This window comes from Aotus nancymaae, unplaced genomic scaffold (genome assembly GCF_030222135.1).
Source record: "Aotus nancymaae isolate 86718 unplaced genomic scaffold, 86718_ANA_hifiasm-v0.15.2.pri h1tg000002l, whole genome shotgun sequence".
Lineage (NCBI taxonomy): Eukaryota > Metazoa > Chordata > Mammalia > Primates > Aotidae > Aotus > Aotus nancymaae.
Genome location: NW_026988413.1, coordinates 39,293,427 through 39,310,705, shown reverse-complemented (window position 1 = coordinate 39,310,705; position 17,279 = coordinate 39,293,427). Strand labels below are relative to the sequence as shown.

At 39.0% G+C, this 17,279-nt stretch overlaps 1 protein-coding gene across 16 annotated transcripts in view; it reads left to right on the top strand.

Moving 5' to 3' along the window:
- Positions 1 to 17,279, top strand: part of ST7 (suppression of tumorigenicity 7) — a 288,286-nt gene that overhangs the window by 215,045 nt on the left and 55,962 nt on the right. For all 16 annotated transcript variants that reach the window (XM_064374161.1, XM_012456975.2, XM_012456973.2 and 13 more), the window contains one exon: positions 12,850 to 12,964. In XM_064374161.1, coding sequence (XP_064230231.1) covers positions 12,850 to 12,964 — 115 coding nt within the window. The remainder of the gene's footprint in view (positions 1 to 12,849; positions 12,965 to 17,279) is intronic.

Here is a 17,279-nt window from a genome sequence, read left to right as displayed (position 1 = left end):
TAACTCAACAGCTGCAAAAGAAGCAGTGAACTCAGGCTAGTGTTCTATAAATAGAATGTGGATGTATTGGGGAATGTGTATTTCATGGACTCATATTCTAGGAGGGTTCAGTGAAAAGACTTGGGGAGCAAAGAGAATGTTAGAAGGCGAAGTGAAAGACGAGTGTCAGAGGTTGGAGTACCAACCTTCTGCCTATTGCCATAAAAGAATCTTCCATAATAGTTAACTTTCAGCATGACCCTGTCATGAGATGCCTGCCAGCATGAATATTTGTTAACTGTGCCCCAGATAACCATATGCATTAATCTACTGAATAGAATTATTTACTATTACCCATGTGAATGCAGAAGGATGACTGCCAAACATAATGATAGTGGTTTTGGCATAAAAAGTCCTTTCTGACAGTAATTGTTGGCCAGTGTGGTTAGCTGCTTGTTGAGGCCACTCTTGGCACAGGAGAGCAGTGCCATGTCATCACAGAGAGGGAGGAATGCTTATCGCCCTCTGTCTGTGGGCCTGCTTCCAAGCCATTCAAAACATGCATCAAATTTCTCGGGTTTGTTCATGATCTCCGGGTTAGGAAACAACCCTATTTTAAGCTGTTTAAGATGAGAAAGAAATGTTTTACTCAGAGTTAACACATCAGTTTTGAGGAGGGTATAAATCATTCTTTTCCCCAAGACAGCATGAGACCAGCTTCTTTCCTGCCCTCATCTCCAACAACTTCACTCTGGGGTTTGTGAAACTGCAGTTTGCTGTGGAGTTTAGAGTACAGAAATTTCCTCCTTAATAACATAGATAAAACAGTGGTGCTCTCAGACCTTTGATTTTGGAAAGTTCTTAGATGTCTTAAAGTTAGGTAAAGAATTGTCACTGAGGCAGGTAGAGGTGGAGGACAATCTTTGAAGATTTCCAGGTTTTGACCAGGTTTGCTTGTTTTTGTCTGATTAAGAAACAAACGGAAAACAAAGTTTTACACTGAAAATATTTTTGTTGGGCTGTGCATAAATGCAAAGCTTGCCTCATTCATTTTAATTTTTAAATTTTTAAATTTTTGTTTTTGCATTCATTTTAATTTTTAAGAAAAAGCTTCCTCTTTAGACTAAACTGATCACAGTTTTGACAGGAAAAGTAGATAATTATTTAGATAACCTTCTAGCCCTTTGAGTCTTTGGGAGATATTAAACTCTCATTGGAAGATAATCAGCATGCGTACAACTATTACTTCTCTTTAGTTCTCAGTGATGGATGCATTTACATAATGTGCACAGTTCAGTGAAGAACTAGATAACTGGTGAACTAGTTAACTATCCATGCAGATCGTGTATTGACCATGTTTCTTTTCAATAGATGCAGTTTAATATTTGTCTTTAGTTGTGAAAATGACATTTTCTTATTTGTACGTTTAAGCCTCTCAGGACTGCATTTTATAGTGATCTGTATAAATGGAACTCTCGTGGGCCTCTGAGGACTCTGGTAAACAATTCATTCTTCCCGTTCATGGCCCTTAGTGTCAGTAAAAATTATTGACAAAATAATAACCATGCAATATAGAGTGTCTTTTTTATTTTCTATTTATTCCTGTATTTGAAACTATAATTAAATAATGTCAAATTTGCAACTATAACAAAATAGTATCTGCTCTTTGAATATAATACAGGCCAAATTCGATAAACTTTAATTAGTCCAAGCTTGCATTGACCTCACTAGGAATCTGGCTGAGGATCTCTTTTAGTTACCTCTGCCTTAAAATATGTAAGAATTGTCCCATTGCCTTTCTCACTCAAGGAACAATACATGCATAGCTAAACTAATAAAATGCTTAAATAGATACAAATCAAACTTGAAAGGTTTAAACTGTTGTGTTCATCCTGTAAGTCAGCTGAGAAAAAGCATACAGACCGTAGTTCTAAATTATGTCCATAGAGTATTTCAAATCCAGTGAATTAACTCTGCCTTTTTTTCCCATTTGAGCTCATAAATGTTAACCTCAGAAGTGCCTCAAATTCTTCCATTGAAATAAACTTGAACTGACAATAGCCAGATGATGTAAAATTGAAACTGAAATTCTATCCTTGGCCCATCCCATGTTCTTCCCCATAGGTATTAGAGGAATCATAGGAGAGTTAGCATTTTCATTCTATGTGAGCTGTAATATTTGGGCAAAACAGGGCATATAAATTTCTTGCTGCCAGGAGAAAGCAATTACTAGTGTGGAGAAGATAGCGGGCAATAAATAAACAGAACTATGCTAGATAGTGAGCATGTTTAAAGATATATTTAGAATGACTTAGCTGATAGAAAACAGGCCTTTATATTTATCATATGCTTTCATTCAAAGCTTGATATGGGAACTGTGGTCTTTTCATAATAGAAAGGCTAATTATGTTACCAAACATTTATTTGGTACGTTATTTTAAAATAAATAAACTGAGTTATGATCTATTGTGCAACTAAAAATGAAAACTGTTCACATATAGCATAGCCAGGGTTGGTGGAACCCAGAAGGTGGAGGTTGCAGTGAGCCACTCCACTGCACTCCAGCCTGGGCGACAGAGCAAAGGACTCCATCTCAAAAAAAAAAAACAAGAAAAACAAGCAAGCCAGGCACGGTGGCTAACACCTGGAATCCCTGCACTTTGGGAGGCTGACACTGGCGGATCAGGAGGTCAGGAGATTGAAGCCAATGTTGTAAAACCCCGTCTCTACTAAAAATACAAAAATTAGATGGGTGTGGTGGCACGTGCCTATAATCCCAGCTCTCGGGAGGCTGAGGCAGGAGAATCACTTGAACCTGGTAGGTGGAGATTGCAGTGAGCCGAGATCATGCCACTGCACTCTAGCGAGACTCTGTCTCAAAAAAAAAAAAAAGTATGCAGAATGTTGTATAAAAATCATGGCTGCACTACCTAGAATATAAAATAAGTGGTAATATATAGTAACAAATTAGGTAAAATTTTTGCATTTTTTCATTCACCTTCTTTCATTTTATTTTATTTTTTTTTGTTGTTGTTGTTCCTTTTTCACCTTCTTACAAGAAATAAAACAATATAAAGCTGTGGCCCTCATCTGACCACCACTCACATTCACCTTCTGTGAGGCACTAGTTAGTCTGTTTTTTCATTTTGTTTTCTTTCTTTTCTTTTCCTTTCCCTCTTTCCTTTGCCCCTCCCCTCTCCTCCTCCCCTCTTTTCCCCTCCTCTCCCTTCCCCTCTCTTTTTGCCTGAGATACTCTCTCTTTCTTGCCCAGGCTGGAGTGCAGTGGTGTGATCTTGCTTCACTGCAGCCTCTGACTCCCAAGTTCAAGCAATTTTCCTGCCTCAGCCTCCCAAATAGCTGGGATAACAGGCACATGCCACCTCACACAGCTAATTTTTGTATGTTTAGTAGAGACAGGATCTCACCATGTTGGACAGGCTGGTCTTGAACTCCTGACCTCATCTGATCCGCCTGTCTCGGCCTCCCAAAGTGCTGGGATTATAGGCGTGAACCACTGCGCCTGACCCTCGGTTTGTTTTCTGACATTTCCATAATATAGCCCATAAACTATACATTATATTGTTTTGTGTGCATTTTTGGATTTAATTATATCAGATTTTAGAACAGATATAGTGTACTTCACTGAAAACTGCTTGATTTTGGGGACTTGTTTATGCAGTTGATCTCAGCCTTATGTATTCATCTTATCTTTCTAACTACTGGGGTTCTAAGTGTAATTTCTTCTCACTTCTATGAATTGCCTTTAAGAATAACAGTCATTTGCCACTTCTGTGAAAATAAACAAGTATTGCTTGTCTTTTATGTAGGGGTCAGTAGGGGTAGGGGTCAGTCTTAATGAACTATGTGTCCTGATGCCTGACATATAGCAAGGATTTCATATTTGTAAATGTTTACTGAATGAATGATTATTGTTTACTGAATGAATAATCCTTTTAGATAAGGAAAAAAAGACAAAAGTGCTTGATGTTTGTCCACATTAAGATATCTTAAGTTGTAACCCATTTCTTTTTTCTGTTGAATAGCAAAAATGCTATTTTGTCACCAGTTTACAATGAGAATATCCCAGTGTGGGAATAGTCACTATGGATGAGGAAAACTCCATCATAAATAGTGGACTAAACAGATAGTGGACTAAATAGTCTCTAGGGAATGTAGCTGGGAGAAGAGGTGCTGGGTTGTACAGTAGGCTTTTTCCACTTTGCTGCAGTCTGCCAAACCAGCTGTGTATAAGAGATGTTATGTTTTTAGAATATAGTATCATTATAAAACTTTTTTGAAGACATTTTGGCTTTTACATTTTATTCCTATTGACCAGGAGTCTGCAAACTAAGGCCTGTGGGCCAAATCTAGTCTCCTACCTGTTTTTGTAATTAAAGTTAAATGTAGTCATCCTACACTGATACAGAACACTAGAAGTTATTCCTTCTATCGAACTGTAATTTTGTATCTTTTAACAACTCTCTCTCTATCCCTCCCTTCCCCTATTTTTCCCAGCTTCTAGTATCCTCTGTTCTACTTTTTAGTTCTAGGAGCTCAGTTTTATTTTACTTCTCCATATGAATGAGAAGATGCAGTGACTAATTTTCAGTTCCTGGCTTATTTCACTTAACATAATAGTGTCCTCTAGTTCCATCTATCTTGCTGCAAATGATAGAATTTTTTTCTTTTTTTATGGCTGTATGATATTCCATTGTGTGTATATGCCATGCTTTCTTTATCCATTCATCTGTTGTTGGACACCTAGGTTGATTCCATGTCTTGGCTATTGTGAATAGTGCTGGAGTAAGGATGTGGGTGCAGGTGTCTCTTCGATATACTAATTTCCTTTCCTACTGGAAATACCCAGTAGTGGGATTGCTGGATCATATGGTTATTATATTTGTAGTTTTTTGAAGAACCTCCATGCTGTTCTCCATAGTTGCTATACTAGTCTACAGTCCTACCAAAAGTGTATAAGAATTTCCTTTTTTCTGCATTCTCCCCAGAGTTTCTTTTTTTATTTTTTTAATCTTTTTTATAATAGCCATTCTGACTGGGGGGAGATGATACTAAATTGTGGTTTTGATGTGCATTTCTCTGGTAATTAGTGAGGCTGAACATTTTTTCATATATTTGTTGGCTCTTTATCTTCTTTTGAGACGTATCTGTGCAGATAATTTGACTATTTTTTAAATTAGATTGTTTGTTGCTTTACTGTTGAGATATTTGAGTTCCTTGTATATTCTGGACATGAATCCCCTTTCAGATAAGCAGTTTGCAAATATTTTCTCCTGTTCTATAGGTTGCTTTTTATTCTTGTTTCTTTTGCTGTGCAGAAGCTTTGTGGTTTGATACAATACTATTTGTTTATTTTTGCTTACGTTACCTGTGCTTTTGAGGTCTTATTCATAAAATCGTTTCCCAAACCAATGTCCCAAAGCATTTCCCCCATGTTTTCTTCTAGTAGTTTTATAGTCTTGGATCTTACATTGAGGTTTTTGGAAACAATCTACAGTTTTGCTGTAATCTCTATCAAAATGCCCATGACATTCTTCACAGAAATAGAAAAAAGATTCCTAAAATTTGTATGGAACCAAAAAAGACCGCAAATAGCCAAAGGAATTCTAAGCAGAAAGTACAAAGCAGGAGGTATCATACTATAAGCTATTGTAACCCAGACTGCATGGTACTGGCATCAAAACAGACACACAAACTGATGGAACAGAATTAAAAAGCCAGAAATTTATCCACATATCTACAGCCAACTGATTTTGACAAAGGTGCCAAGAACACTCATTGGAGAAAGGACAATCTCTTCAATAAATGGTGCTGGGGAAACTAAATATTCATATGCAAAAGAATGAAACTAGACCCCCACCTCTCACCCTATATTTAATTATTTTTAGTTTTGCTTTTTGGATTATCTAATATTCAGCCACATAAATAAGATGATTTCCAAATGTGAGAGAAACAATGGAAAATGGTGATATGAGGGGGTGGGTGGTGACAGTAGGTAGAGAGGTAGAGAGGTAGAGAGAGTTTGAGAAGATGCTGTATGAGCTAAGACCCAGGAGATGAAGAAACCAAAACTCAGAGAGGTTAAATAATTTGTTCAAACTCACACAGGTAGTAAGTGGCAGAGGTTGGATTTCAATTCAGGAATAACTTTAAATATAGGACTCTTTACTCTGTAATACAACTATCTTCTTAAATTCATGTAAACAAAATACAAAGATGATATGATAGTATTATGTGAGAAGCATAAGCAAAATGGTTTAGTTATGGACTTGGCAACCCAGAAACTGGGGTTCTGATGTGTTGAAATTTGGACTTGGTGCTGATGACTGGGTTTGAATCATAATCCCAGCACTAACTTGGCTGAATCACTTAAACTTGCAGCCTTTATTGTTTTTTAGTGGGGCGGGGGTGGGAGGGACCTCATCTGTAAAGTGAGGAGGGTGTTTGGATGATCTCCACAGACTCTTCTGGCTCTCACTTTCTATGATGCTGTGACTTTAGGAGGTGGCATTTGATCTGGGCTTTTGGAGGGTGGGGTGATTTTGACAGGCTGCCTTATAAATGAGGGGAAAAGGTATTCCAGGTGGTGAAAACGGTTCAAGCAGAAACACAGTGGCAAGTAACTGTAGAAAGGGTTCTGGAAATGGTGTGTAATAGTCTGGTTTGACAAGGCTAGAATTTAATCCCGCAGAAGATAAGAGAGGCCAGAGGAATCTGGCCTTTGGCTGAGAGAGGGCCTTAAAAGTTATGCTTAGGAGCTGGGAATTGTTTCTCTGGAATTACAGAATTTGAAAGATCTTTGGTCCTTTCTTTAATATCCCTGTCCCATGACCAGCTTCTCTGTATATAAATAGTTCTGGTGAAAGAGACTTCTCTAGACCATCTATTCCATTTTCAGACAGCTCTAACTATAAGAGAATTCTTCTGTGCATTGACTCAAAACATACAAGTTCTACCTGTACCTTGTCCAAGATGTAGATAAAGGAAGATTATAAATGATAAAGAACATGTTTAGGGGTATATAACTCAAGGGCCAGAAGTAGAGCTGTGGCAACAGACATAATAATATAATATGTAGCCCAAAGCAGTAGAACTTTAAAGCCTTTAAAAAGCATTCTAGTCAGGAAGTGTGTATTGAGCACCTGTGATAGGGTGGTCATTGACCAAGAATACAACAATAAGGCAAAGTTTCTGCTCTCACATTCTTCTCAGACTCATGGAGAAGATGGGCCAATGGATGATTGTGACAAGGACTCTGGTAGTTCAGGCCAGGAGTACTTAACATGCAGATGAAGGTAAGAGGTCAGGAGTCAGGGACCAGGTAAAGATTTCCTAGAAGTTGAGGAGCTGGCCAGATTGACCAGGAAGGGAGAGCACTCCAGGGAGGAGGAGCTAGGATAGATGCATGAGTGAATGTGGCCTGTTTAAGGAACTGAAGGCTGTTTTATGCCAGGTGTGTTGTGTGTATGAAGTAGCTGGAAATGAGGCTGGTGCAGTAGACAGGGTCTCATCACAAGGGGTTGTGTTTGTCATGCCAAGCATTTTAGATTATATCCTGAATTCAGTGAGAAGCCAGTATTCCTAAAAATGGCTATCCTCCTCCCCAATTTATAGAATGAATGTATACTCCTTTTAAAAATATTAGCACGAGGCTAGATTCGGTGGCTCACGCCTATAATCCTAGCACTTTGGGAGTCCAAGGCAGGCGGATCATGAGGTCAGGAGTTCGAGACCAGCCTGGCCAACATAGTGAAACCCCATCTCTACTAAAAATACAAAAATTAGCCGGGCGTGGTGGCAGGTGTCTGTAATCCCAGCTACTTGGGTGTCTGAGCCAAGAGAATCACTTGAACCTGGGAGGTGGAGGTTGCAGTGAGCCAAGACTGCGCCATTGCACTCCAGCCCAGGCAAGGTTCCATCTCAAAAAAAGAAAAAAAAATTAGAACATACAGAAAATGGGAAGGAAGAAATATAAATCATCTTTAATCTCATCAACTAGAAATAACTGCTGTTAAAATTTTAGTCTATTAATATAATTTAGTATATTGGCATAATTTTAGTATATTTCTAACCAAGTATGTTTCTATGCATAGGCTCATAAGAAAGGCATGATTTTATTGCAAAATATAGTTTGTATTGTGCTTTTTCTAGTGTAATATTGTATGCCAGCATTTTCCAGGCCATGCTGTTGAAAGATTTTTGAAAACTAACTTCTAATGACAACATATAATGGCCCAAAAGGTGACTAGTTTATTATACTTAAATGTCTCATAATGGGTTAAATTTTAAGTTGCTTGCATTTTTTTTTCACTGTTACAAATAATATTGTGATAAACAGCTTTGCAAATTTGTATTCAGATCTGATTATTTCCTTGGGATAAGTCTTGCCATGTCAGTGATTGCCTTTTAAGCAGGAGTGTGATGGACTGACTTGTGTGTATAAAAGCCTTTGGACTCTTGTGTATAAGACAGCATTTGAAGAATGGATTGGAAAGAGGTGACTGGAGGCAAAGGGACCAATGCAGATGCTATTTAGGTGTTGTTTGAATAACAGAGCTTTCAGTGCACATAATGAAAGGTATCAGCATGTTTTACATATTAACTTGGGGTTGCAGGGCCTCCAAAGTGGCTGTAGGGAGAAGAGGGTGACAAGAGGTTAATGATTCTTTTCTCTGAGATAGGAAATATCAAGGAGGAAGATGTTTGAAGGGTTGGCCTGGGAAGAGGGAAATTGTCAGCTCAGTATTAGCTGTGTTGCCTTTAAGACACTAAGGTAAAACTGTCAGGAAGATAGTTGACAAGAGCAGGATGTTAGGCTGTGGAAGTCATTCCCGTGGAGGTGCTGATGCTGAGACCCTGGACATGACAGCAGTTCTGGAGATCCAGGTGTTTAAGATAAGAGGATGTGGGACATAATCTGCAAGACTTACTCCTAAGTCACAGACAAGGGGGAACTAGAGACGGAGCTGTGAGGTAAGTATGAAGAAAACCAGAAGAGACTGCTGTTGAAGAAGCCAAGAGAGGCAAGTGTTTCAAAGAAAAAGCCATCAGATTTTTTTTTTTTTTTTTTTTTTTTAAGATGTAGTTTTGCTCTTGTTGCCCAGGCTGGATTGCAATGAGGCGATCTCTGCTCACTGCAACCTCCACCTCCCAGGTTCAAGTGAATCTCCTGCCTCAGCCTCCCAAATAGCTGGGATTACAGGCGCCCGCTATCATGCCCAGCTAATTTTCAAATTTTTAGCAGAGATGGGGTTTCATCATATTGGTCAGGCTGGTCTCGAACTCCTGACCTCGTGATCTGCCCGCTTCGGCCTCCCAAAGTACTGGTATTATAGGTGTGAGCCACCGCACCCAGCTAGCAATCAGACTTTCAAATGATGCCGAAGTCAAACAAGAAAAGGGCGGAGGGTATCCATAGGAGCAATTTCAGTCACCTGTAGATGGCGACAAGCAGATTCAGATTATGGGGAGGCAAGCCAGATCATAGCGAAGCAGTGAGGGGTAAACTGAGCCTAGGGAGTAGCAGGCATTTCTGTAAGATAGCTTGTTGGAGGGGCCGGAGAGGGCAATGGAGGCAGCAGAGGGTTCACTTTTTCTTCTTGTTTATATTAAATTAGGAAAGCTAGATTTGCTCATTGTCATATGATTTCAATTACCTCTCCAACATTTACTTTTTGCCATGTTTAAAATCCTTTTATTGGTGATTTTTTTTTTTTTTGGACACAGTATACTCTGTCCAAGCTTCCAATGAAAGTACTGCTGTTCAGTCTCCTAGCATCTTAAGTTCTGTTGGAACCAGGAGAGACCTCATGTTTGTATATGTGGTCTCATTGAGTTTTAATAAGACTCAGTTTTTAAGCTTCAGCAACTAATATTTGGAATTTCACTTTTCAAATTATAGAATATGATTTGTGTCCTTGAAGTTTGATCATTACCTGAAGAATTGGCTGAAAACAATACATGTTTAAATGTTGCAGTTTAGAGAATGTCTTTATTGTGTTGCCAAATGCTGAATGACAGAGAGCTTTAATTCTAAATAGCTTTAATTAGAAAGAGGAAAAAAAAATCAAAGAGTAATGTCAACTAGAATCAAAATGAACCAGAACAAGAAATACTTTTATTGGTTACAGAACATCAGCAATGTGTGGTATAGTCTTATTGACTTCCTTTATCAACAATGAAAATACTGCAGGCCTCTCTAGGGAAGTTCAGACCGTCAGTCTTACTGAATGCATAATAATTTTGATAGGTGTTTTTTGTTAGTAATATGATGCTCTTTTGGGCTGCAGACAATAATTTTTTTTAATTATACTTTAAGTTCTGGGGTACATGTGCAGATCATGCAGGTTTGTTACATAGGTATACATGTGCCATGGTGGTGGTTTGCTGCATCCATCGCCTTGTCATCTATATTAGGTATTTCTCCTAATGCTATCCCTCCCCAATCCCCCAACCCCTTGTTATTCCTCCCCTAGCCCCCCCACCCCCCAGGCCCTGGTGTGTGATGTTCCACTTCCTGTGTCCATGTGTTTTCATTGTTCAACACTGACTTATGAGTGAGAACATGCAGTGTTTGGTTTTCTGTTCTTGTGTCAGTTTGCTGAGAATGATGGTTTCCAGCTTCATCCATGTCCCTGCAAAGAAGATGCACTCATCCGTTTTTTTATGGCTGCATAGTATTCTATGGTGTATATGTACCACATTTTCTTTATCCAGTCTATCATTGATGGACATTTGGGTTGTTTCCAAGTCTTTGCTATTGTGAACAGTGCCACAATAAACATAATGTGTGCATGTGTCTTTATAATAGAATGATTTATAATCCTTTAGAAAATTATTTTTAAAGATATGGTAAGTGATTCTTGGCTTTAAAAAAAACAAAACAATATGGTAAATGTTCCTTATGGAGGAAGAATTGGATAGTTAATGCAGTGTATTCACTGATTTTTTTTGCTTAGCAGTAAATTAGCCTATTTTTGAATATTATTTCTCTCAGCATAATTACTTTGAATATGTTGACACAAAAACAGTTATCACATTTTAGAGGTTATTATGTTATAATAGATAGCAGTTATCCATGTAGAGGATTAGAGGAGAATATATCTGTGATTTTGCTCTATAAAGAACCTGGTTACCTTTCTTTTAATATAAGATTTCACTTCTCTTTCTTTCTTTCTTTCTTTTTTTTTTTTTGAAACAGAGACTCACTCTGTTGCCCAGACTGGAGTGCAGTGGCCCGATCTCAGCTCTCTGCAACCTCCACCTCCCGGGTTCAAGTAATTCTCCTGCCTTGGCCTCTCGAGTAGCTGGGACTACAGATGTGTGTCACCACACCTGGCTAAGTTTTGTATTTTTAGTAGAGATCGGGTTTTGCCATGCTTGCCAGGCTGGTCTCAAACTCCTGACCTCAGGTGATCCACCTGCCTTGGCCTCCCAAAGTGCTGGGATTATAGGCATGAGTCCCCATGCCTGGCCAGATTTTACCTTTCTTGAAGATAAAAATTTTACTCTGAAATTCTTGGTCTGTCTGCTTTCTGTTTGCTTCCCAGTGAAGTTCAATATTATATATTTTGACTTTCTTTGGGCCTCTCTTCATCCTCATTCAGTCTAAAACCCTTGGACCATTCCTTTAATCATTTGTTCACCGACAGTCTGGTCTCTTGCTCCTTGATTTTTACTGAACCTAATTCAATTTATCCAGGCTCAACCTAATCATTTGACATCTTGCTACTATACCTGGGCTGCTGACCACTGCTAGGTAAAACTTAACAACCATGGGAATTACACTTCTATAAATTCATAGTCTCTAGTTTGTTTGGCCCTCAAGACAGCTTAGCAATCCTTTTTTTTTCCTCCTGAGCAGTTCTCTCCTGTGTGGCTATTTTTCACTTTCACCCCATCTTTAAACTTCTTCCCTGTCACCTATTCTCTTAGTCTCAGAAGATGACCTTGGTCCCTGTTTTACGGAGGCCATCAGGCAGGAACTCATAAACTTCCGTCTTTATTATCACCCCCGTCACTACCTACAAATTTTCTTTTAGCCTATGTCACTTGCTAGCTATTTTTCTACCATTTCTCCTTAACTTTGCCACTAGGCTGCTTGAAAGAGTAGTACCCCCTTGTTTACCCTTCTGTTGTCTGCCTTCCATCCAAACTGCTGTTGGCAAAGTTACCAGTGACCTACCTGGTAATGCCTGTGAGACATTTTTCACCCTTTACCTTGTTTGGTTTCTCCATGGCATTTTATCTTTATTGAGCATTTTCTTCAACTTTTATGAAAACCTCTGTCTTTGAATCTTATCCCACTTTACCAGAAAAACAAGAAGCATTCAATGATTTACAAAATAATAATTGATATGAATGCTTATAGCCCAATATTAATTATGCTTTTAAGAACTGAATTATACTTTTATGTAAATACAATTCAGTATTATACTTCAAAAATAAGAAATACTGTAATCCCAGCACTTTGGGAGGCCTAGGTGGGCAGATCACGAGGTCAGAAGATTGAGACCATCCAGGTTAACATGGTGAAACAACATCTCTTCTAAAAATACAAAAAATTAGCCGGGCATGGTGGCACACTCCTATAGTCCCAGCTACTTGGAAGGCTGAGACAGGAGAATCACTTGAACCTGGGAGATGGAGGTTGCAGTGAGCTGAGATCACCCCACTGCACTCCAGCCTGGGCGACAGAGTGAGACTCCATCTCAAAAAAAAAAAAAAAATACTTATTTCTTAAGATGTTTAACTCTAGTAATCATTTTAGTGTGTATAAATATCAAAACGTTACATATACAATAAAAGGATAAGAAATACATACCAATTATTCCTTGGTTTCTTCTGTCCTAGTTAATGAAGGAGTTCCCTCTTCTGAGCATGTTCAATATCCATGAAAACCTTTTAGAAGCCCTTCTGGAACTACAAGCATATGCTGATGTTCAGGCAGTCTTAGCAAAGTATGATGGTAAGTCCTTGGTTATTTTTATTTACTTGACTATTCCTCTTTCAATGTATTTTCCCTGATTAGATTGGAAGGGTCATTGTAAATAGCACAGCACTTTGGTAACCATCTCTTAGAGGATTTTCACCTACAGTTTTATGATGATGTTTGGCAGAATCTTAGCTTTTCATGGTTAGCAAGGGCCAGAAATGTGACATAGCATGTGTCCTGTTCCTCTCCTTCCCTCCCTACAGACTCTCCTCGTGCTCACCCCATCAGGCATTTATGTCTACTCTCCTCTATTACCTCTGTGGTCATCAGTTACCTAGAACCCCACAGGCAGTACCTATCCTGTTGGGGCAGCATTGACTCTTAGAGCTCTTGCGACAACTCCACATGGGTTCAATGTGACCACTGCCTATTGGTCACATTGACCCTTTGGAGCAATGTAGAACAGCTAGTATCCCTTGCACATGTGACAACTCAGTAAATATTGGAAGATGAAATCATGTCCCCTTCATCCCAGTTCTTCTCATTAGCAGCAGAATATCCTCATTTGTTTTTTTTTTAAATGGCAGGCTTTGAAGTCCCTTTACCATTCTGGTTACTCACTCATGAACTTATTCCATTTTGCCTGTTCCTAAGAAATCAGAAAAATAAACTGGTACATCGTAGATATTTAAACACCCTAATGCTCATATTGTTGTTATCCATGAATTCATTATTTGATTAATTGGACAAAAATTATCCACATAATTACCTGTCATGACATAGTTTCTAAAATCTCTGCAGAACTTCATACTATTCTGCCTTATTTCAGTAACCATCTTCCTAAAGTGTTTGCTTGTAAAATGCATATAGGGAGTGATTACACATTGTATAATCATTTTTTACTCTATAAAGTATTTTTTCTTTAGTAAGCATCTTCAGTGTGTTTAGAAAATTATTCAGGCTGGGCGTGGTGGCTCACTCCTGTAATTCCAGCACTTTGGGAGGCTGAAGCAGGCGGATCACTTGAGGTCAGGAGTTCGAGACCAGCTTGCCCAACATGGTGAAACCCCACCTCTACCAAAAATATAAAAATTAGCTGAGCGTGGTGGCACATACTTGTAATCCCAGCTACTTGGGACGTTGAGATAGGAGAATTGCTTGAGCCTGGAAGGTGGAGGTTGCAGTGAGCTGAGATCGCACCACTGCACTCCAGTCTGGATGACAGAGCGAGACTGTCTCAAAAAAAAAAAAAAAAAATTATTCAGATCACAGAGCATATAGAGCAAACTATACCATTTGGGGTTTTGGTTTTTTTAGGGATAGGGTCTTCCTCTGTCACCCTAGAAGGAATATAGTGGTGTGATCATAGCTCACTATAACCTTGAACTCCTGGGCTCTAGCCATCCTCCCACCTTAGCCTTCCAAGGACTACAGGAGTGTGCCATCATGCCTGGATAATTTTTAATTTTTTTTGTAGAGACGGGTTATCATTATGTTACCCAGGCTGGTCTCAAACTCCTGGCCTCAACTGAACTTCCCACCTTGGCCTCCCAAAGCACTGGGAGTACATGCATGAGCCACCACACCTGGCTGTTGGGTCTTATTTTTGACACAATTCTTCATAAGGAATCTCTGAAATGGGTGAGAGTTATCTCCTGTAGTTGGGGGAACTCAGGCATTATGAGATTGTTTTTGTTTTTGTTTTTGTTTCCTTTTCTTCAAAATGTTGCTCAAATTTATGGAAACTAAAAGCCTTCAGCCAATGATGGCATCATTTTGCCTGTGCAGACATAAGTACCCTGTGTAACAAGATATATGTCACCTAGTATGGAACTGATTTTAGAAATAGAGAAAAGTATCTGTGGAGCACTTTAAAGTAAACAAAATAAAGACTGTTTGGCTTTCATGTCAGCTCACTTGTATTCTCTGTTTATATGCTAAAATCTCACTCACTGTTTGGCTAAACAGTGGTCCAAGTTTAGGGGTCTAAACTGTTGGGCTGCCTGGTAGGCAAAATCCTCATACATTGACATTCTTTTAGTACCAAAGGAATTCAGTCCCATGGCCATGGGTTCAGGTAGCAGTGCACTTTTCCAAATGCCACTCTGTAACCATCAATGTCTTAGCAATTCCTAATGCTGATCTGTACTCAATCTGATATATCAAGCCTTAAGAAATAAAACTTTAATGAGTAGAGCCTTTGGGATGGCAAGCCTCTTAAGGCTCTTTTCATGAAGGTCTCAGTTCATTACAGAAATCATCAGCCTTATATTATAAGACTGATTGTAAAATAAAGAAATGGAACTCTCCATTGTCTCTAACTATCCCATTGCGCAGCCTCTGTTCCACAACAACCAAAAGCTGATTTATTAGATTCTGATAACATATGTTCACATTATTTGTTACAACAGCCCGTCACACCCTCTGCTAAAACTTGGCTCACACTTTGAAAAATTCCTTTGTTGCAAATGGACAAACTCACCATACCAAGGCCCTTGTGTTGAGCTTTGTTTATGTTGTATACCTGGCAACAGAGATGATGTTCTTGTTCATTATTCATGGAAAAAGAGCCTCATTAGTGGCAGGACACATCTTGTTGCTGAGATGCCTCGTTAGGGGTTTTGAGTTCAGCAGTTGTCAATAGAGTACAGATGACCTAACACCGACTGAATTCTGAAGGGAGCTTTGGTGCTGACTTGGCTCAGGCCTGTATCATTTACAGTAGAAATATAATGAAGTGGCTGCTGAAGTTACTGTTCTTGAGATTGTGGAAAAACATGCCTCTTGTTTCTCACCCCATATCATGAAATGGAGTCTTTCAACTTCATCCCTGCTGCTTTTCCTGGAGACGTCTACTGAGCTGCTGGTTCCTTATCTGGCTCTGGGCAAAGAATTGGGTGCTTTAGAGGTCTTGGAGTACAGACAGCTTTTAGGGCATCCTGTTCTTCACCCTGGTTCAGATGTCTAATCCGTGAGATGCTGGAGACAGCACTTAGAATCCCAGCCCCTTCATCCCTCTCTGTAGATCCACACCCAAAGCAGCAGGATTATATGTCATTTTTGCTAATTGGAATGCTCTGGTTGGGTAGCTGTTTTTTGGATGGGTTATAGGTACAGCAGCCCTTTTTTATTACATTTGCTAGGTGGCTGAGTTTTTTAAGTAGTATGCTGGGAACACAGTGGGATTAGTTCTGCTTTTCTGACCTTTGTAAAAAGATTTAGAAAAATGGCAAGGCACCGGGGCCAGGGATTGGGGTGGTGAAGAATATATTTTGGGGTAAAGAAGGGAGGCAAAATATATTCCCCTTGTCTCATTGTTCTTCACCACCTTAAAAAAAAGTTTGGCTTTGAGTTTGGAAATCAGTGACAATCGTATACTCCTGTGTCCTCACAAGGATTACCAGTTGATTGGTCAGATCTCCTTGTAGTCTGTAGTCTGATTTTGATTTTGCCATTGAGATAACTTCTAATGTTTTATTATTCCAGGTGTTAGTCTAAAATACTGTTTGCTGTCCTCAGGAGTTTTCATACTCTTGTATTTGCAATTTGTGAATCAACATTATAGGTGGGCAGTTTTATTCCAGGTGGCTGGTCCTGGTTCTATAATGTTCTTCACACAGTGACTAACATAACAGCAGCAACAGCTAGCATTTATTGAATTCTTATAATGTGTCAGTATCAGACGTGATTTGAACCACAAGCATATTTGGTAGATGCTATCGTTAGCCCCATTTTGTAGATATGGTAACTGGTACAAAAAGAAGGTAATTAACTTGCTCACAGGAAAAGCCTATAATATCAAAGTAAAGTCATACAGGTTTTATGTTATGAGAGAAAAGTGATCGACTGAGAACAACTTCGTTAAATATGATGTGAATTCTACAAGGAAAAGAAAGCCAGAATTAAAACCAAGGTCGTCTGACTCCAAACCCATGCTTTTAACCACCACACTTACACTCTTTCTGCTCTTGGAAGTATTTATTTGTTTTTATTAATACCATTGTTCTTCTTGTTGTTATTAGCCACACTTTATTGAGAACCTACCCTGTGCCAAGCATGTTATTAGCTTGGAATTAGCTTTACCCTTACAATAACCCTGCAAGGACGGTTAACCATTTTAGCAGATGCAGAAACTGAGGCTTTGTGAGATTAAATAACTTACAAGACCACATTCTTAGAAAACTGCAGAGCTGGGATTCAAATCCAGATCCAGCTGGCTCTAAATCCCATGTGTTTTCCATAAATGTAAGCCTTCCAAAAGTGATGTGCTGGGCCTCTCTCACTCCTCTTACAAAGGCATGAATTAGGTGGGCTGAAGCCATGGTGCAGAATTTCGGTGATGCCACAT